Raw genomic sequence first — 21,036 nt, 5'->3', positions numbered from 1 at the left:
TTTCAACAACTTAAGGGCTGCCCTGGCACAAAAGAAGAATGGGTAAGAAACAGCTGCCTTTCCACAGGGCTCTTCAATCTTCGAGGAAATGACATCCCTTACACGCCTGTCTTCTACGCTTACACCCTCCTCACCAAGACGAACATCAGGTACTTGACTTTCCTATACAGCATCGAACAACAGTCTGGTCCATATTTCCCAAATGAGACCAGTAATGAAATGTTGCAGCATGAAATTCTGTTCAGGGTTCTAACAGGCCCTTTTCTAGTACAGTATATGCCATTCCTATTCCCTTCTTGTTTCTTCCACTCCTCTACACAAGTAAGTCAGCTCCTGCGACCACTGAGATGTTTTATACGTTTCTAAATAAATTTATATAAGCCCAATAAGTTTTGAGCCCACCTAAAGATTGTTTTGTATGTCTGAAAATTGTATGGTTTCTCCAAGCTTACCAATATAACATCTTCTTTTGTGTGGGTGGTGCCATTGCAGCTCTGTAAGCAATGTGATTCACCTCCGAAGTTGGGAAACAGAGAATTACAAGGCCCTCTGTGCATGTTCAAAAGCATTGTTATTGTTTCACATAACCTGGAGCCAAGTCACAGGTAAATGTTTTCACCAAGCAGGCAAAGGGAGATGTTGCAAACAATGTTAATTTTAGATTTTAATTAATTCCTGGATAATGACATGTCCATCAGTGGCTATTACTAGCAATAGCTAAGTCAAGTGCCAAAGTTCAGAGGCACTCCAAAGGTGCTGGAGTCCAACGATGCCTGTTACATGCATTTGTACTTATAAGCTTCCAAAGGCTTCTGAATGATTTTGTGCTAAAACCCTGAAAAAATGCCAGTTGGAACTTGGACACTTCTTTGAACTCACTTTGCAACACACTCCGAACCTTAGTGAGAAAATGGATTGCTTATAAAATAGTTAATGAAAGGTGACAGGAAGAGGGCTAGGGGAGTAAAAGAACTATTTTAAAACCGGATATACTTTGAAGGCAACATCTATCTTGCCTATGAACAGTGGATGTGAGAATTTCAAAAGAAGTAATCCATTTGTGACAAGCACTTAATTTGATGGATCTATGTCATAGTAGTGACTTGTATTAAAATAACTTGGCCATTTGGGGATAAGGTAGAAAAGGAGCCTTTACATATAAGAGTCTATGGCCTGTTACAGACTGCCAAAATAAAGCTGCTTCGGGTCTCTTTGGAGGTATGCTATTTAAATGATGCGTGGGTCCTAAGAGTCTGGAGGTCGCGCCAAAGCCTCACTCCATTCCTAAGCACTGGAGGGCAGCTTTGGTGCAGCTTCCGGATTCTTAGGATGCATGCATCATTTAAACAGCATACCTCCAAAGAGACCCGAAGCAGCTTTATTTTGGCAGTCTGTAACAGGCCTATGCGTTCCATTAATAGTCAGCATTATATTTGCATCTATTCCAGACTAGCTATAGTACCCAGGGATAATCATTAACTGTTGTTAAAGATCATTCTATTTCAACCGTTTAGAGGGATGAGGGTCTCTCAGTGGCATCACTAGGGTTGATGTCAACCCAGTACTCATGCTGTTACCCCAAGCTGCCCCCCTCCACCAGCCAGGCCACCTCTGCTGTGGTTGGGGTGAGTGCTGCTGCCACCTGGCAACCCTTCTGGGTCTGGAAAGGATGTTGGCTGAGTAGGAAAGGGGGCTGCTTGCCTTTCCTGCCCAGTCAGCATCCCCACCAGACCCAGAAGGCAGCAGCCACTGCTAGGAGTGGGATGCTGCTGCCACATGGCAGCCCCATCTGAAGAGGGAGGTGACTCCCTTTCCAGTTCTGCCAGAAGTCCCATTAGTCCCAGAAGGGGTGACATCTCCCTTTCCTACTCAGTGAGGATCCCTGCCAGACTGAGAAGAGGAGGTGACTCCCTTTCCTGACCAGCCAGCATCCCTGCCAGGCCTGGAAGGGGCTGCCAGGTGGCGGCAGCACCCTAGCCCTACCAGTGGCTGCAGCCAGTGGATGGAACAGTTGTCTTGACTGGCATGGGACATGGGGGCAGTCTTGGAACAGACAGTGAACCATCCCATTGGGAATTCACTGCCCTCTGAGGTGTCACCCAGTGTGAACTCCACTTCCTGCATCCCCTGCTGTCTCTGTTTCAGAGGCTCAGACATACCTCACATTGTACATCAGTCAGTTATTTTTGAGGAAGCACCCCTAATGAATTGTCAAACATGCTATTCTATGAGAATGAAAAAAATCTTGAGGGTTCTCCCCAAGAGCCTACCAAAAGTGAACTCATTTATGTCATGTAGCCTATAGTTTATGTTGGACCATCCTAAGTATACTCCCCCAATTTGAGGAAAATCCATCCAGGTACTTTACACATGATGTGGCAACAAATAGGCAGATAGTAACTTAATATTATTTATGTTGTTTATTTTTTTAAAAAAAAGCTGAATTCAGCTCATCAAAATCTTTCAAATAATGTGTCACACTACTCTGTCTGAATTATACTGGGATTCCCTGTTAGGTGCCCCCAAAATGAATTTCCTGTGCACCAACTAGCCTAGACATAGTCTCCAAATTTGGTGACAATCCATGAAGCCATTTTCACAAGACAAGTGTCAGGCAAACAGACAGAACTGCTATTTATAGATGAAGTGAGATACACAACATGCCTAATGATCATTTTGAACCTCGCTCGGAAAAGTGACAACAATGCCTAAAATTAATTCCTCCCACACCCCAAACATGCCCATTCCACAGCCACAACTTTGCAAATGTTGGGCTATAACTCCCAAAAAACCCCTGGTAGCATGGGCAATGCCATGCCAGCTGGGGAACTATGGAAATTGTAGTCCAAAAAAGATCCAGGCTCACACTACTCTTACATCAAGTCTGATGTAACAGATAAAACAGCTTTCTTCTTCCTGTCAAATGTGCTGGGTTGTAATTCCCATTGGTTTAACACATCTGGAGGATGCAACATTAAAGAAGGCTGGGATGGAGTGTTAGATACAGGTTCAAATCTTTACTCAGCCACAAAGTCACAATTTCTTAGCTTAACCTTTGCAGGGTTGCTGTGAGGAAGGGCTCACAAAGTCCACATCTTGTGTTTCTTAGAAGAGCATGAGAGAATAATGGATGGATTTAAGGGTCTATTTTGCCCTATGTGTCCCTTTTAGAATAATTGAGTAGCTGCATTCTCTCCTCCTATTGCACATCTTTATGACCTCCTTTGATTTCCCCTCAGTCTGTTTGTGAATCAGAGTCGACTGAGTGAGGATGTATCACGGGTGCTTTCAGCTGGGTGCCCAGGATCCCTCTGTGTGACAGTAGAAGAATATGGGCAAGTGAGTGCGAGCCTAAGAAAGTACGCTCAGCAGGACGGTGTTTGTGTCTGGATCGGAACTGAGTACACAACTCTGGGACTCTATAGAGAAATCCCTCAGGTAAGAGATGAGCGACAAGAACAGGGAGTGGGGAATCTTGTTCAGTCCAGGAACCGAATTATAATCTGAAAAGGGTTTTGGGGGCAGCACTTCCCAGTGGAGGGTGAGCTAAGGGTACAGAGCAGAGCCAAACCAAAGATGTGGGGTGAGATGTAAAGAATTACAATTAACAATCTGGACATTTCCCCCACCGAGTATACAAAGCACAACTCAGTTCTATGCATGTCTCAGCTGAGGTAAGACCCAATACAACAAGTTCCCTGGGCTACAGAGTAAGGCTCAGTTTATCTTGCAACAGAAGGTGCACAGATAGAACATGGAGAAGGATAGAACCTATGTGGGACATCCTGAGGAGAAAAAAACAGGAAGGACACAAGGCTGTGCCACCATAGTAAAGATCAGGATAGGAAGCCACATTGGCAGCAGGGGTTGGGGCCTGAGCAAGATTCTCTCTAAGAAGGACTGGACATCCTATGCAGTCCTTATCTATTCTTCTCTCTCTTTACCACTGACCTGGCTGTTAATGCAGGACTGCCAATGCATCCCTTCCCACCTGGGCCCCTCCTACTGAATATAAAGTGTTAGATGATCGGTTATATTGTAGAGCCAGAGCTCACAGGATCAGAGCACCAGGACATTTCAATTAGCAAGAGTGATTATGACATTTGCCACTTCCACCCCACTCACCCCCTTGAGCGGTCTTCTCTGTGGGTTTTCCTACCAAGAGATCACTGTTGCAGGCTATCTGAGTTATGGTGTAAAGTACGCTGGTGTGGCTTGGGAGATTATCACACAAGGGCCAATTCAGCAACAATTGTGGTAGTGAAAGCTAATGCAACAGTAGCACTGTAGCACTTGATATTTTCTCATAGTGGTGCAATCACGTGATAATTGTGACATAAATGCCAAATAATATCAAGATCGCATTCCACACACATCCATGAATGAATCATTAGTACACTGGAATTGATCATTCCGCACCATTGTCAACAATCCCCATGATAACCCCATCTCAGATTTTAATGGTTAGTCTACCAACAGTAAAACTTTAAATTTTACCCACTGCCAGGTTTGTGGGAACTGCAACTTACAGGAAGTGTATAAGCAGAGAGGAACCACGTAAAGTGCTCTGTGACTGATGGCCAAGGCCAGTCACCATCTGGGCTGTTGCAGAGGAGGCACACAGGTGCATCCCTCGTGAGGCCTGGAAAATGCCTGTGGACCCTGTTCTGTCTTTCCTTTCTCACAGGAAAAGCGCCTCGAAGAGAATTACTCCCCTGTCATGATCACCAAGGCAGTCAAGAACTCCAAGGAGCAGGAGCTGCTGAGAGCTGCCCATGTATGTAAGACCTCACAAGCAGAGAAGGGCCACTGTGATCCTGTGAGCCATGAGTTAGGAACCAGAAGCAACAGCAGGGACCAGCAAAACAAGGATGGGAAGCCTGTGCCCCTCCAGACGTTATTAGACTATATCTGCTATCATTTCTGGCCATTGCCTTTGTTGGTTGGCAAAGATGAGAGATGTAGTCCAGCAACATCTGAAAAGGTTCAAGCTCCCAAGCCCTGAGTAAAAAGAACCACTTCAAAGGTCTTCGGGAGGTTAGCAGGCTTCCATATTCATCAGAACTCCTCATCAGGCTAGATGGAAAGTAAGACACAACAAAAAAAGGGAAGGATGAAAGACAGAAAAGGGGGTTGATTTAATACTCACAACACAAAATGCACATTTTTATTCCTGCAGAGTTCCAGTTCTGTATTTACAAGGGTAATTACAGGCATCAGTGTAAAAAGGGATCTTGTATTACATTTGAGACTAACTGAAAGAAAGAAGTTGGTATCATGAGATTTTGTAGACTCAGTCTACTTCCTCAGATGCATGTAGAGATCATTTCAGAATTTCAGTGGATGAGGTATGGAAGTGGAAATGGATTCCAAGACTAAACTTCAGTGAGTCTTCGTTGCTCAGATTTTGCCCAGCTGTGTTTTAAAAAAAAGGCAAAGCAGTGGGAATGGTGGGATCAAAACCACAACATAATACAAAATTGTGCTGCTTTTCTCATAATTGTCCTCACACAGTGGCTCATACATAACTGATGCATTCTGACTTCTTTGCTTTGGTTTCACTCACAGATACGAGATGCTGTTGCGGTGATCCGGTACTTGGTCTGGCTGGAGAAGACTGTCCCCACTGGTTCTGTGAATGAAATATCTGGAGCGCATTATGTGGACCAATTACGAAGGTCAGTCTAATCAGGACAAGACTCTTGGTTGTCCCTAAAAGTAGCATTATTATGAAGAAGAAATATATGAAACTATAGATTAGATTTGAGCTTGATTTGATCTGAATCATGAAGTAAAAGCAAAGAAGGGCTAAGAAAGTTTGAGTCCAAATCTTTCTGCCATGAATCCCCCATGTAGTGTTCAGTGGTAGTCAGTTGTGGTAGTGCTGATTCTTAATCCTCATCATGACAGTTCCTATAGACACATCTCTAAGGAGAGACAAAAAAAAAAAAAAAAAAACCCAAACCACACATTTTGTTGATCTAAAATCGGCAACATGTGGCCTAATTGGACACCCAATGGTGCCCCCAAATCCCCCCTGCCCTCCTGAATCCTGAAGAGGGCATCTGTGGGTATGAGTGGCCATTTGGGGGCCAACTGATGGATGGTTGGAGCAAAAGGGAGAGGCCCACCAAGATGTTATGGAGTGCAAAAATGATCCTTGGACCTGCAGAACAATGTGAATTTTAAAAATTAGCAACTTTCACCTCTATTGTGAGCAAGTGTTTTATAAAGCTAAAGGGTCTTAATTGACCATCATGCCCAAGGATGTTGTTAACTACCCTCAAGTTGGCCTCAACTCATAGGGACCCTGTGGATGAGACATCTCCAAGCTTACCTAACCTCTACCTCTTTGCTCAGGTCCTGTAGGCCAGGTCCATAGCCTTCCGATTGAGTCAACCCATCTGGCAAGCAGTCTCTTTCCTCTCTTTCTGCTGCCTTCTACCTTTCCTAGCATTATTGTCTTTTCCAATGAGTCATTTTTTTTCACAATGTGGCAAATGTACGACTGCCTCAGTTTCATAATAATAATAATAATAATAAATTTATTTCTACCCCGCCCTTCCATAGATATGATCAGGGCGGCTTACAAAGTTTAAAAACAGTACAATAGAAAAGAAAAATTCAAATATAAAAGTTAAAAACATTACTACAAAAACAGGAACAGGAGATCAATAAAATACGCGTGTCAAGGGCAGAGAAAAAGAAGAGTTAATTTACAGCAAACCGGGGTCAAAAGGGGAAAAATAAGGGGCAGGAAAAAACAATCTAACTAAGGCGGGAAGGCCAACCGAAATAAATACGTCTTCAGATTTTTCTTGAAGATAGCTAGTGAGGCGGCGGAGCGAAGCTCTACGGGGAGCTTATTCCAAGATGAAGGGGCAGCGATGGCAAAAGCCCTCTGAGAGGTCCGTACAAGGTTAGACCTAGGGACCTCCAACAGGTTTGTCCTGGATGTTCTGAGTGTGCGGGGCGGATTATATGGGGAGAGGCGGTCCTCCAAGTACCCTGGGCCCAAGCCATTTAGGGCTTTATAGGTCAAAACCAACACCTTGTATTGAGCTCGGAAGCGAATAGGCTTTGCTTCCAGGGAGATTTCAGGGTTGAGCTATTCTGGGACCCATTTATTTATGTTTTTGCCTGTTGTTTTTGTCAGCATTCTTCTCCAGCACTACATTTCAAATGAGTTTAGTTTCTTTACCAAGACTGCTCCCAAAATACTTTGCATTATAGCTAAGGAACCTTTTACAATAGCAGACAGTTTCTGTGAAAATTGCACAGGCACATACATACACATATTTGAGGATTGCAGTTGAGGTTAAAGTGGATTATCAAGAACTTTTCATTGTGGCTATTATGCAGGCTGGACTTAGTTTAAAAGATGTTACTCATCTCCACCATCTCATCCTTGACATGTTACCCAGCAGAGTTATTCCTGGGGTGAGGGCCCTGTTTCTTGCTGGGTTCAGGCCCAAAGAGGCTGGGAGTAGAAACAACAATTTACAGCTATGATAAATTGGAAGGCACTTAAAAGGAGAAAGTCACTTGTATTTGTTCAGCACATGATGCCACAGAAATATTCAATGTTTTTGATCAGGTTTCTTGGACTCAGTTTCAGTTGCTACAACCTGAGGATGTGAACGAAACACTTGAATCAGTCTGTCCCGCTACATGGACCTTATCGGACCCATTTTCCCCCCATTATGGGCACAAGAAAGGGCCACTCGGGGCCGCTCAAGTTTGAGAAAAAATGCATTTTACTGCATCTCAAAGTGTCCTCAAGCTGTTCCCATTCAGGGCTGAGGTGCATCCCAAAAGACTACCGACTGAAGCAAAGAATGTGCCTCAGCCCTGAATGGGAATGGTTTGGCGCCAGGCAACAGAATGGGGCTATTTTGAGGACAATTTGAGGTGCGGTAAAATGCATCTTTCTCAGACTCACACAGTCCCGAGTGGCCCCTTCCCATGCCCGTAATGGAGGAAAAAATGGGTCCGATAATGTTCTTGGTCTTTGCCCATCTTGGCTGATAAGATCCAATAGAGGTGGTTTGATGAGGGGGCCAGGGAAGATGCCTGACACTTTGAAAGAGGGAGTGGAACAGCCTCGCCTGGAGAGGACTTCCCTAGATTCAGCTGTATATAAGAACTACCACCCTTTTGCCAATATCCTTTTCAGAGAAAGGTTTGTGAGCATGTGGTGGCTGGGCAACTTCTGACATTATTTTTGGAGTAAGCTAATGATCTCAACACATTTCAGTCTATAGAAACTAAACAGAGAGGGAACTCAAGAGACATCTTTCCTTTTCTTTCACAGAGAAGAGCTCTACTGCCATGGGCCAAGTTTTGAAACTATCTCTGCCAGTGGTTTGAATGCAGCTCTGGCTCATTACAGGTATTTAATATGGAGACAGAAATCTGGGGAATATTCAGAGACCAGTAGTGGTTCCCTGCTCCTTTGCCATTTTCCTAGAGGTGCCATCCTCATACTCTCTATGCTGGACAAGGAAACAAACATTACAGGGAGGAATAGCCAGGTATCCAGTCATAGGAGTTTATCAGAAAAGGGAAATTGGAAGTATAATCCAATGGCAATCTGAACGTAATCATGGGGTTTAACGTTATTGCGTGATAACCCACTACATGCAAATTCGGGCAAAGGGAATTCAGTCGGAATGCAATCATGTGGTTTCATGTTATTGCATGATAGACTGCCACATGCAAATTCGGGCAATGGCATGTCATTTTGGGGCAATGGGAAGCCAGTTCGAATGCAATGCGCATTCACATAATTGCACTAAACTAGTGACTTTAAGTGAATGCATTATGGCCCCACTTTCTTTTCATTCGAATTTAAGAGAAATTCCTCCCGTTTGATAAACTCCATACAAACCATTCAAAAGCAATGGGTGTCTTTCCTTCTTCACAGAGGAGCCAGCAGTCCAACTGCCTCTGCATTTTCCATGAAAGCAATTTAAAATTGGCCTTCTTAAAAATGAATGCACTGCCCATGGGCATATGACCTAAGAATATCACATAAAAAGGATATAGCCTATAACATTTCTGAATATGTAAGGTATACTACACTGGAATGGCTCTGTACAGAGGGAAGAGTACTAACAATTCTGTAGCCAAATATTTGTTTGTTGTGTGTCAAGTCACTTCTGACTTAGGTTGACCCTATGGTGAGCCTATCATGTGGTTTTCTTGGCATGCTTTATCAAGAGGAGGCTTGCCACTGTCTTCTTCTGAGGCTGAGAGAGCATAATTTGCCCACAGTCACCAGTGGATTTCCATGGGTGAACTGGGATTTAAACCCTGGTCTCTTAGAATCCTGATCCAACACTCAAGCCATTCCACCGTTCTAGCTCCCATGCCAAAATATAGCCTGTGATTTATAATAATAATAATAATAATAATAATAATAATAATTTATTTATATTTTCCTGCCTCTCCCAGATGGGTCGAGGTGGGATTACAGTTCACTAAAATGCACATAAAACATATCAACAAAATAGAATAACAATTAGTATTAAAACTAACTCATCAAGTGGCAATACAATAGAGTTATATAACAATCAGAGGTGTCATCTTGTTCCCTGCTCCAGAGAGCAAATGTATGGGTCTAGGACCACCAGGAAGATCCTTCTCCATAAAGGCAATGATTCCCACTCACCTTTCCACGAGCAAATGTTATTCAGGAACATGGTTCATTTGTACAAGATGCGATGCTAGCCACCAGTTTTGATGACACTGGACACTTCCAGGAAGATAAGGTTATCCCTGGCTGCTAGTAATAATGGCTATACATTACCTTCCGCATCAAGTGCAGTAATCACTAGGGAACACAAGTGGGAAGATGCTACTGACCTCATGCCTTGCTTTCTGTTGGAACATCTGGTTGGCCTCTGTATGTGGGACTAAGTGTCCATGTGTCCAACTTTACAGATGAGAGTTTTCTGTTTGAAGACACTCTCTGTTGGAAGTACTACCTGCTTCTAGTCCAGCTTAAAAGTTAACCATAAGGAGGAAAAACCAAGGGACCTTGAAGTTTCCCACTGGCAACAGGCTGAGTGGGCACAGGAGTCAGCTAGTCACAGTTTTCTCCACCATGATGGCAAGACGTATTCGATTACTGTTTAATTTCTCTCTCTCTATCTCTCAGTGTTTCCTTTGAGAACAGGGCTGGGCAATCTGGGGCTTTCCAAAATATTGTTGGACTTCAACTCTCTGCAGTCCTATCAAGCATAAACAATATTGAAGGATCTAGGAATTGTGGTCCAACAACTCCGAAATGGCCATAGGTTGTTCATACCTGTACTAATGGAGGAATGTCACTGCATTGTCTTATTCTCCCCCTTCCTTCAGGCTCCTGGCCATTGAATGCAAGCTGAGAAGAACCAATTACCAATCCTGTTGTTCCTCAAAACCATTTTTTCTTGCCTTCTTTTCTTCTTTCAGTCCATCCAACACTACTAGCAGAAAATTGACTATGGATGAAATGTACCTGTTGGACTCTGGAGGCCAATATTTGTGCGTACGAAGAGCCTACTATATCTCTCTTTGGCCCGGCTCAGTTCTTTGCATTTGGTAGAAGGATTTTTGAAACTTCCTCACAGGCAGTAACCAGGTCCTTGTATAGTAGGGTTTGTTTGGTTTGATTTACACACCCCATTTTCAAAAAGATTTACCTTTGTAAGCAACATACACATAGGTGTGTAGAAGAATGTTGTTCGTTTTACACATTGATTAAAAAAAAGTAACAAGTTTGCATTTTCTAAATGAATATGCAGACTGGAATACAGTTACTTTTTGGTGTTCAGAATTTTGTGATAAAGTTCTACAAGCAAAAAACGTATTTATTAGGAAGATAGGCACATATTAATTTATATCAAAGGAGAAAATAGAGAAATCTCTTTGCAAAATGTTTGCAAAAAGCTCAACGAATTGCCAACAGATGTGTTTGTAATCCACATGAAATTACATGCAAATTTTCATGTATTTTTTAACATTGCAAATGGTTGAAAAAACACAGCAAAAACAAATGGAAGCATGGAAAAGTGAGAAACTGAGTCAAACAAAAGATTTCTCTACTTCTGTTTCCAAAATATAAGCAGCATGAAATGTAAACTATTCATCAGAAGAGAATACCAAATAAAATAATTTAGAAAAAAATATCATTTTCTATACATCAAATATTAAATTTCTGCTTTGAAGGAAGAATGGGGTAAAAATGTAATATATGTTTAAATTACACTTTCAGCTTTAAAAGAGTACCTAGAAAAAGAGCCTCAAATGACACTTTTAGGACCTTATCACACTAGACAAATCCCGGTCAGAAACGGGATGTAAAAGTAGACAAAACCTGCAAATGCGGGATGTTTTTCAGACAACCGAAAGTAAAAAGGTGTCATTTTTGTTGACTTTGCATTTGCCTTATTTTCATGTTATTGCTGTTTGGCGCAAACACATCTGAAAAACATCCCACATTTGTGGGGGTTTTCTATTTTTAAAATCCCATTTCTGAATGGGATTTCTCTGGTTTGATAAGGCTCTTGGGGACATTTGTAAAAACAAATTTCTTTCTTTGCTTCGTAAAGCAGATAATGGAGTGAAGTAGGTCTCTATAGACAATGTACTCAGTGTTGTAAAGGAAAAGCTGCTGTCCTTAAAGGATCTGCCAGGGGTCCATTGAATATACCCAGCACAGTTTTGAGAAAGTGAAGGGAGCTGCCTTTGCAACCCAGTCATCCGGCAAACCTCCTTTCTCTCTTCTCTTTCTTTGGCAGCGATGGAACAACAGACGTAACCCGAACTGTTCACTGGGGGGAGCCCACAGCTTTCCAGAAGGTAATGCTTCTTTCAATATGGATTTGAATTGCAACCTTAGGAGACAGAGGATCTGCCAGAGACCCTTCATTCCAGCTGCTATATTAGCAATAGCAAGTACAGTGGATCCTTGTTATCCGCTGGGGTTTGGTCCCAGGATCCCCCATGGATAACAACATTTGTGGATGCTCAAGTCCCATTAAATACAGTAGCATAGCAAAATGGTATCCCTTATATAAAATGTAAAATCAAGGTTTGCTATTTATATCTTTTTAGGAGTATTTTCAAGTCGTAGACGCTTGAATCCATGGATAAAAAAAAAATCTGTGAATGAAGAGGGCCAACTGTACATTTCTATACCGCTTCTCAATGCATTTAAGATCTCCCTAAGTAGCTTACAGTGTGTAAACCAATTGCCCTCAATAAGCTGGGTACTCATTTGAGCAACCTACGGAAAGATGCCAGACTGAGTTGATCCTGGAGCCTGGGATTGAGTTCACAACCTTGGGGCTGCAATACAGCATTTAACCACTGTGCCACCAGGGCTCCTGGTTCATATACTCCCCAAGTTGCTCTGAATGATTTTGCCCTTCTTTATTTCACTACCTTGGATCAGCACATGGCTCCCAAGTGCATCAGAAGGAGACACTAGGGGGGTGCAGGCTGCATCATGCGAAACCTTAAAGGGAAGAAGACCCCACTACTCCCCAAACATCTGACTTTTGGCAGAAACAAGCTGTGGAATTCACCTTCATTCCTTTAAAACACTGAAAAGATAGTATGAGTGGAGCAAGGCTCAGTGGGAGGAGGAAGGAGAGGCTTCAAGGTTTGTTTGTTTTTAAATAAAATTTAAAATTAAATGCATTTTTAAATCATTTTTTAATTTTTTCTTTAAAAACATCAACTCTTACCAATTTTTCACTTTTACCACATGAAACTATCTTCCTGTAAATACATTTAGGCTGTCCATATGATATTGTAATTTAAAGGTATAGTTTTAATTTTCTAGTTGCCTTATGTCACAACTGTGAGGATTACATTCAGTGATACATGTGGGAATTATGATTTATGAGTAACATTAGTACAAAAACATTTCTAAGGAGTCTGTAAGATGTAGAAAGGGAGGCGGACAATGTGTGTGTGTGTGTGTGTGTGTGTGTGTGTGTGTGCGCGTGTGACACAATGAGTTACCACACCAAATGATACCAACCTTAGTGATGTCACTTGGATGAGGTCACCTTGAGCACAATTTCTTGTGACCTGTGTATGTATATGTCCGTGAATTTCATAGGGTTTTCTTAGGAAAGAAATACTCAGAGATGGTTTTACCAGTTCCTTCCTCTGAAATATAGCCTCCAGCACCTGGTATTCATTGGCAATCTCCCATCCAGATACTAATCTGGGTTGACTCTGCTTAGATTCCAAGATCAGATGGGATCTCATGCCTCTGCTCCAGGAAATCCATCTATCCAAGGAGCAACCAAGGCACACTATATCCCTGTTCCCTTATAGAGACCACATCTCTTTCATTTCAGGGCCAACTCAATTTCAAGGCGCTGTGGACTTTTTTCTCAAAGGGTAGACAACTCTTGCCCTCCAGATAAGCTGCAACTCCCCTTACTGCTGCCTATGCTTGTTAGGGATTATGGGAGTTGCAACAAGGTCACACAGGCACTGTTCACCCTGTTTTAAAGGCATCAAGAACCAAAGGTTCTGCCCAAGAGAAGGCAAAATATGATAGCTGTTTATTTATTATACTGAATTGAAGTTCCTTACCCAGAAGAGTATGGAAGGAAATGCAATGCAGTGTTTAATAAAACATACAGTGATATTTTACAACTGCCAGGAATATTTGCACACACAAAAAAAATATTTAAAATTATGTGTGAACTTACACTTGTGGTGGAGAGCTCTTACACAAGTATCCACTCCCTTGCTAGCTTTGTCTTATTTAAACCAGGGCTTCCAGATGTTTTGGATTAGAACTCCCACAGTCTATTGCTGTAGGCCACACTGGGTGTGGCATGCAGGAGTCTCCATCCAAAACATCTGGAAGACTGAAGTTTCCACCCCATGATTTAAACAAGGGCAAGGAATCCTAAGGCCCTAGATGAATCACTCTGGTCATGACACACTGTTAGCTAGGCTAGGGTTAATGGGAAATCCAGCAACATCTAGAGGACCACAGCCTCCTAGCCATTGATTTTTCTGTAGCTTGTGGTTTGGCTCACTTACTCAAGTCATCTGAGCCCATTGCTTTGTAAGAACATCTTATAACCCACCTGTTCTCTTCTTAAGATGTGTCTTGTTGTCCTCTCTTTGGGATGCCCTAACTCTGGATTTCCTGCATCTAATACAGTGTTGAGTTAGATGACCTCTGGGCACACTCTAGTTCTCTGATTCTAAGAATTTGGGTAATTCTTTAACATTCCAATTCCTTTTTCATTTTATTATCTTTTTTCTTCCACGTCTTAGGAAGCATATACACGGGTGCTGATGGGAAACATTGACCTGTCGAGGCTTGTTTTTCCACCCAGAACATCAGGTGAGGATGTGTCTGTGTGTAGCAATCAAAAGAGCAAAAAAAGGCAACGGATGGGAGATTATTGCATGTTGCCTGAAATTTTCCAACAAGCCATGAAAACCCCATTTAGAATAAGCAAAATGCTTGGTTTATATGGGCCTTTGTTGATTTGCCACTGAATAGTAGCACAGTGGCTGTGGCTGTATCCAGTAAGTGGTGGGGCACAGGGCATCAAAACTGGCCCACAGGTTCACCAAATTTGCTCACTCCACCTTATTCCAACTAACTGGGCCTAGACTGTTGAGTGGGCTTTTACAGAGGAGGGGAAATAAATAAATGTCTCTGTGGGACCCCATCGATTCTCATAGCTGATACTCAGCACAAGTTGCCCTTTGACTTTCAGGGAGAATGGTGGAGGCCCTTGCTCGCCGACCCCTATGGGAAGTTGGACTCAACTATGGTCATGGCACTGGCCATGGCATCGGCAATTTCTTGTCTGTTCATGAGTGTAAGTGGCATAATGGGTTGTGCTGACTCTACTGTTTGGTAACAACAGTCAATATGAGAAATCTGGGGGTGGGGGTGGATTTGTGCTCTTATTATTCAGCTGCAAGGTGAATTTTGCACTCCCTCTAAACCAGGGACATAGGTGGATATCAAGCTAAGAATACTAATCCACCACTGAAACCACCATGCTGATTCACCGAGCAATTACTGATGCTGCTTAATATGGCACTGGCTACAAATCTGACAAGGTTTTGCACCCAAGTCATTTATAAAGTCATTCTATGATTCTATGATTCTATGATTCTATGATAAAGATTTTGAATAACACCAGACCCAGGACAAAACCTGTGAAACTGCACTACTCTCTAGTGACTGAATATACCCACATTGTCACCACTCACCTGAAGACTAAATGTATGGATTTTAAAAAATAATAACTTTTTTAGGTATAAACAAAGTACTTTGAACATTGGAGAAAAAAGAGGAAATAATCCCCCAAAAAACGTAATTGGGAAAAATGTCATATGGATATTTTTAAGAGCCCTCTTTTCCCAATATTTACACCATTAATTGAGCTCATAGTCCTTTCACACAAAAATTCAGCTTGGTAGGGCAATATTTCTTGGATTGATTCTTGCAATATAAGTAATTTATCTTCTCTCCTCTAGGGCCTGTGGGCTTTCAGTCCAACAATGTGCCTTTGGACAAAGGCATGTTCACCTCCATAGGTAGGTGCTGCCTTATTTTCTCAGGTCCTAATGCCATCAAGACAGGCTCTCCAGCTCTAGGCAGAAACTATTGGCTAATTTTTCCCCACCTTCTTCTGGTGCATGATTCTCTAACTCTGAGCTGTTTCAGCTTAGTCTGAAGAAGCATACAGTCTTTCAACAAAGCTTTTGCCACTTGTTGAGTTTTCATCTATCCCTCTCTTGGTGTTGGGAGCAGTTGTTCATAGTGGTTGCTTGGATCTTCACTCTTTCAGAGTTTGTTTCTTTTTTAAGTGAAGGCTTGGTTTTTTGAAGTGGTGCTATGGTTTGGAAAACAAATATGGAGGCCATGATGATCAAATTGCGGCTGCCATACTTTGGCCACATCATGAGAAGGCATGACTCACTTAAAAAGACAAAAATGCTAGGAAGGGTAGAAGGCAGCAGAAAGAGAGGAAGACCACAAGCCAGATGGCTAGACACAATTATGAAGGTCATGGGCCTGAATCTACAAAACCTTAGCAGAACAGTGAAGAAGAGCGGGGCTTGGAGATATCTTATACACAGGGTCCCCATGAGGTGAGGTTGACTCAAGGGCAGCCAGCAACCAGAAGTGTAGTTTGGAGATTTTTAAAAACAACAACTGAGAATTACAACAATAAATATCATAGCCTCCACCAAGCTCCTCACATATTTGCCATGTCTCAAGGAACCCCACGTTAGCCTTTTTGGTCTGCAAGAAAATTTGGGGAAATTACATTGTTAAACTACAGTTCCTACAATCACCTAGCTGGCATGGCTGTCAGAGCTTTCTGGAAGTTTCAGTCCAAAGAAGCTACCTTTTTCAAAGTCTGATCTGTAACAAGAAATGTGTATGGCGGTCTTGTGAGGCTTTACATCAACCTTCCTTGATCAGATGGCATCCAGATGTTTGAAACTACAGCTGCCAAACATGTGGATGGCACCTGGTTGAGAAAGGGTGATTTAAAGATTCACTTTCCAGACTATTGGCCATGCTGGCTGGAGCTAACAGTGGTCGAAAGCTGAAAAGCTTACTAATCCGGTTTCTGAACTGGGGTAAAAGGTAGTCTGAATGGCCCCTAAGCAAATGTCTGTGCCATTCTTTCATGGTGCAAAAGGAGGTGGGTACCAAATGATTTTAGCCTTACTGGTCTGGAAACCCACCTCAAAAAAAATCTTCCCAAGCACTGGGACACACAGATGCCCTCCAAGACTCTGTCCCTCAGCTTCAGCCTTTGTCTTTCTCTTTCTCCCTTGTTCTCTCCAGAGCCTGGTTATTATCACGATGGTGAATTTGGGATCCGTCTTGAGGATATTGCAGTCGTGGTAGAAGCACAGACCAAGGTGATGCTCTTTTCCTGGCTTTGACTAGCCTAGCCTTAATGTCCTATTGACAGCAATGCTTCTGAGTACACATGATGAGATGTAACCATAGTAGATAGATATTCCGCAACATATACAGAGTCATTTGACACCCTGCCTGGACTGCATGCTGCAGGCCTGATCCAGTTCTTTGCCAGCCCTAAAAGCAGTGGCAAAATGCTGCTCCTTTTGGAGCCAGAAAAAGGGCACCTTTGCTGCCGAAGCAGCACTTTCTGGCACTCCTTTAGGTGTGTGTCATCTGAACACCATGCCAAAGGAGCTCTGTAACACCACCCACATTGCGGGCGGGTAAGCGGTCTGATGGTGGAGTCAGGGTGTGCATCATATGGCTGCCACGCCCCCACTCCAACCCAATGCCTGCCCTTTTGGCCCTTTAATCTCCCTTTCCTGCATGTTGTTGTCCCAGTAGCTGTCTTAGAATCCTAGAGTTGGAAGAGACCCCAAGGACCATCCAGTCCAACCCCCTTCTGCCATGCAGGAAATCACAATCAAAGCATCTCCGACAGATGGCCATCCAGCCTCTGCTTAAAGACCTCCAAGGAAGGAGACTCCACTACACTCCAAGGGAGTTTGTTCCACTGTCGAAAAGCCCTTACTGTCAGGAAGTTCCTCCTAATGTTGAGGTGGAATCTCTTTTCCTGTAGCTTGAAGCCATTGTTCCAGGTCCTGTTCTCTGGAGCAGCAGAAAACAAGCTTGCTCCCTCCTCAAATATTTAAACCTCACCTCATCTCTGCTATTAACTAAAAGAAGCAGTTTATAAAAACTGTTTATTTTGGTTTATAATGCAGGATTTAGTATTATGTCTTGTTCTGAATCTGAATATCCTCTTTGTAGTGTTTTTGGATCATTCAGATATATAAATCAACCTTGGTAATCATCAAAGGGAAACTTGCATGTGTGAGTGAATCAAAAACACTACAGAAAAAGGATTCATCTCACAGAAGTAATGCTCTTTCAAGGCCAAGTTGGACATGATGCTAAGCAATAGCAATAGCAAGTACATTTCTATACCACTTATCATTGCACTTAAGCACTCCCTAAGCAGTTTACAAAGTGTAAGCCAGTTGCCCCCAAGAATCTGGGTACTCATTATAGCGGCCTCCTCAGAAGGATGCAAGCCAGAGTCAAGCTTGAGCCCTTTCTCTGATATTGAACTTGTGAGTGAGTGGCTGCAGTACAGGCATTTAACCACTGCGCCACAAGGACTCCATGTTATTACAAACCATGTCTCTGTTCAAAAAAAGAAATGAATGATGAAGTGAAGAATCTGCATGCTAAACATGCCGTCACATATAAGAACACAAATTCCCTTGACCATCATAAGCATTCACCAGGGCTAGGCTAAGATGTTTTGCTGGCTGATGCAGAGCAGTACATAGCATCCTCCACTTATCCAAGTCAATGTACTTAGGACCCAAAGCTAGGCAAGGCACACAAGGCAGAAAATCTCACAAGTGTCTCTTCATCTCTGGCAGTAAAACATACTATAATGGCATTGCTAGAGATTTGCTGCTGTTTCATGCTACCCAAAGGCTGGAGTCTTGTTTATGAGTCCCACAAGAGTAGGCCCATTCAGTTAATTGTTGAATGTTGACTCAACACATATAACACAGATTCCCAGACTCTAGCCTTCCATATGTTTTGGACTTTGGCTCCCAGAATCCCAGGCTGGGGCATCTGGGAGCTGAAGTCCAAAGCACCTGGAGGACCAGAGTTTGGGAATCCCTGCAATGGATTCAATGGGTTTATGCTAGTCAGGGCTTAAAGAGGGTTTTGGCTGAAATCTGCTGCCTGAGATAACCACCTTATTCTGCTGAGTGGTAGGACTGGACCTGGTCTATCCCTCTCTTTGTTTGTCACAGTACCCAGTGTTCAGCGAGCCCTACCTGACATTTGAAGTGGTGTCACTGGTGCCCTATGCCCGGAATCTCATTGACGTCAACCTCCTGTCTCAAGAGCAGGTGCGTGGGAGTTGGTGGGAAACACTGGGAAATAGTGGGAAAGGGGGCATAAAAGGAGAACCCACCATGAGTTCTGTGCTTCATTCTCTCTTTTTTTCTCTCAATCTCTACAGATTCAGTACATCAACAGCTACTATGAGTCTATCCGCAAGCACATCAGTCCCGAACTACAGAGACGCCACCTGAATGAGGAATACCAATGGTTGCAGCGAAACACACAGCCGTTTTCCCCCTCCTCCCTGCTGGCAGCCTCCCTGGGTACCCTGGCTATGGGCACTCTGGCCTCTACCCTTTTGCCTGGAGCATAGAAGTGAATCTGGGGCTGTCTCGTTTTTTTTCATTCCTGCACTGATGGCTGTTTCTCATTTCTGATTCCTCTCTCAAGCCCCTACAGTCCCATATCTGGCCTCTGAATACCACTGCAACCAAACCTTATCCAATCAGGTCTTACCAGTGTCTTCTGAACCAGGCCAAAACATTTTGCTGCTGGAGGCAGAACATCACAGAGTGTCTCCAACTTCCCATAGTCTAGGTACCTGGTTTCTCAGGCCGGTCAAGTTACTGTGACACTTGAGGGACAAATTTTACAAAGGCCTCTTCCCCACCTCAGCAGAAATAATACAATACAAATAATACAATTTACTCAGACTCACTGTGTAATGATAGGACTGGACTGCTGATGTCTCCACCTCCCTTCAGATCAAGAAACATTCTGAAATTGTGTGGGTTTCTTTCTTTGAACCACCTGCATGTATCCACAATGGAGCAGAACGTGGGTATGAAGAGGAGAAAAAATTGGGTTCTGTAGTTTAAAACTTCCCTGAATGTTAACAGAATCTGTGATCACCTCATCTTGCCGAAGAATTCAACAATGAGGTGAAAGCAATAGTACTGAATTTACTTGTCATTCTGTTTCTATCTCCTACGGTTCCTGCCTTAAAAAAGAGAAAGAATTGATAATGTGAAACAGAATATTTATTAACATTGGAGTTTATCAGACAAGGGAAATTGGAAGTATAATCCAATGGCAATCTGAACGCAATCAGGGGGTTTAACGTTATTGCGTGATAACCCACTACACACAAATTCGGGCAATGGGAAGTCAGTCCGAGCGCAATCATGGGGTTTCACGTTATTGCGTGATAGACTGTCACATGCAAATTTGGGCAATGGCATACTATTTTAGGGCAATGGGGAGCCAGTTCGAATGCAATGAGCATTCACATAATTTCGCTAAACTAGCGAATTCACGTGAATGCGTTCTGGCCCCACTTTCTTTTCATTCAAAATTAAGAGAAATTCCTCACGTGTGATAAACTCCAGAGATGCATGGTCAGAGAGTTTTGTAGATATTCTTTGAGGATGTTGCCTTCCGCTTAACTTGGGGGGGAGACCTTTTAACAATTCCAGCACCTTGATCCACTCAGTTCCCATGCCAACTCAGGCTTGAGGGTCCCTCAAAATAAAGCATAGTCACAGGTGTACCAGTACAATGGTTTATTAATTGCATTATGATATTAAATGGGATGCAGCAGCAATATCAGAGGTAAAACAATGTTTGCTCACATCCTTTAGCTGACCAAAGCAATCTTTCATCACAGCTGTTGTCCACTAAATGACAGCCACTGCTAACAAACTGGTTTCCTGGGTTGGACTATGGGCCCAAACAGACAGGTCAAAATAAAGCTGCTCTTTGTTCCTGGCTGCACATTTGTGCAGGAGTCTTGGTTTAAAATGTCATGTAATACGTAATACATGATGATGTTCTTCCATGTCAAGGCAGTCCTATATGTTTGGATCCTGTAAGTAGTTGCTCTGTCACTGTTCCTGGCATGCAGCCCTTCCTTTTCTGCTTTTATCATGACTATACTCATCATCAGCTTTGTCAGATTTCATTTTTATTGTTTTATTGTTTTCTGCTCAGTGCTCCAGATCAGCAAGGTCATGCTAATCTTCTGTGAAAGAGATTGATTGTGGGCAGGAATGAAATAGCTGCAAGAGTAGCTTAGACGAAGTAACATACATATACTTTACGAACACACACACCACAGTTACTATGTACATTTTTTTAATAACCATGGTATCCCTGCAAAAGCAGTAGACTGC

At 42.8% G+C, this 21,036-nt stretch overlaps 1 protein-coding gene across 1 annotated transcript in view; it reads left to right on the top strand.

The window, feature by feature from the left end:
- XPNPEP2 (X-prolyl aminopeptidase 2) overlaps positions 1 to 20,609 on the top strand; it is a 38,772-nt gene extending 18,163 nt beyond the window's left edge. The window contains exons 9-21 of the mRNA XM_089536687.1: positions 68 to 149; positions 3,240 to 3,438; positions 4,688 to 4,777; positions 5,569 to 5,678; positions 8,315 to 8,392; positions 10,459 to 10,530; positions 11,787 to 11,847; positions 14,302 to 14,371; positions 14,754 to 14,858; positions 15,526 to 15,585; positions 16,853 to 16,929; positions 18,832 to 18,930; positions 19,044 to 20,609. Of these exons, the coding sequence (XP_089392813.1) occupies positions 68 to 149; positions 3,240 to 3,438; positions 4,688 to 4,777; positions 5,569 to 5,678; positions 8,315 to 8,392; positions 10,459 to 10,530; positions 11,787 to 11,847; positions 14,302 to 14,371; positions 14,754 to 14,858; positions 15,526 to 15,585; positions 16,853 to 16,929; positions 18,832 to 18,930; positions 19,044 to 19,238 (1,298 nt within the window). The 3' untranslated portion in view covers positions 19,239 to 20,609. The remainder of the gene's footprint in view (positions 1 to 67; positions 150 to 3,239; positions 3,439 to 4,687; positions 4,778 to 5,568; positions 5,679 to 8,314; positions 8,393 to 10,458; positions 10,531 to 11,786; positions 11,848 to 14,301; positions 14,372 to 14,753; positions 14,859 to 15,525; positions 15,586 to 16,852; positions 16,930 to 18,831; positions 18,931 to 19,043) is intronic.
- The last annotated feature ends 427 nt before the right edge of the window (positions 20,610 to 21,036 follow it).

This window comes from Sceloporus occidentalis, unplaced genomic scaffold, assembly GCF_023333645.1.
Source record: "Sceloporus occidentalis isolate IW3139 unplaced genomic scaffold, rSceOcc1.0.p SCAF_8, whole genome shotgun sequence".
In the NCBI taxonomy this organism is placed as follows: domain Eukaryota; kingdom Metazoa; phylum Chordata; class Lepidosauria; order Squamata; family Phrynosomatidae; genus Sceloporus; species Sceloporus occidentalis.
The sequence above is the reverse complement of the archived record's forward strand: the minus strand, read 5'-3'. Positions and strand labels throughout refer to the sequence as shown.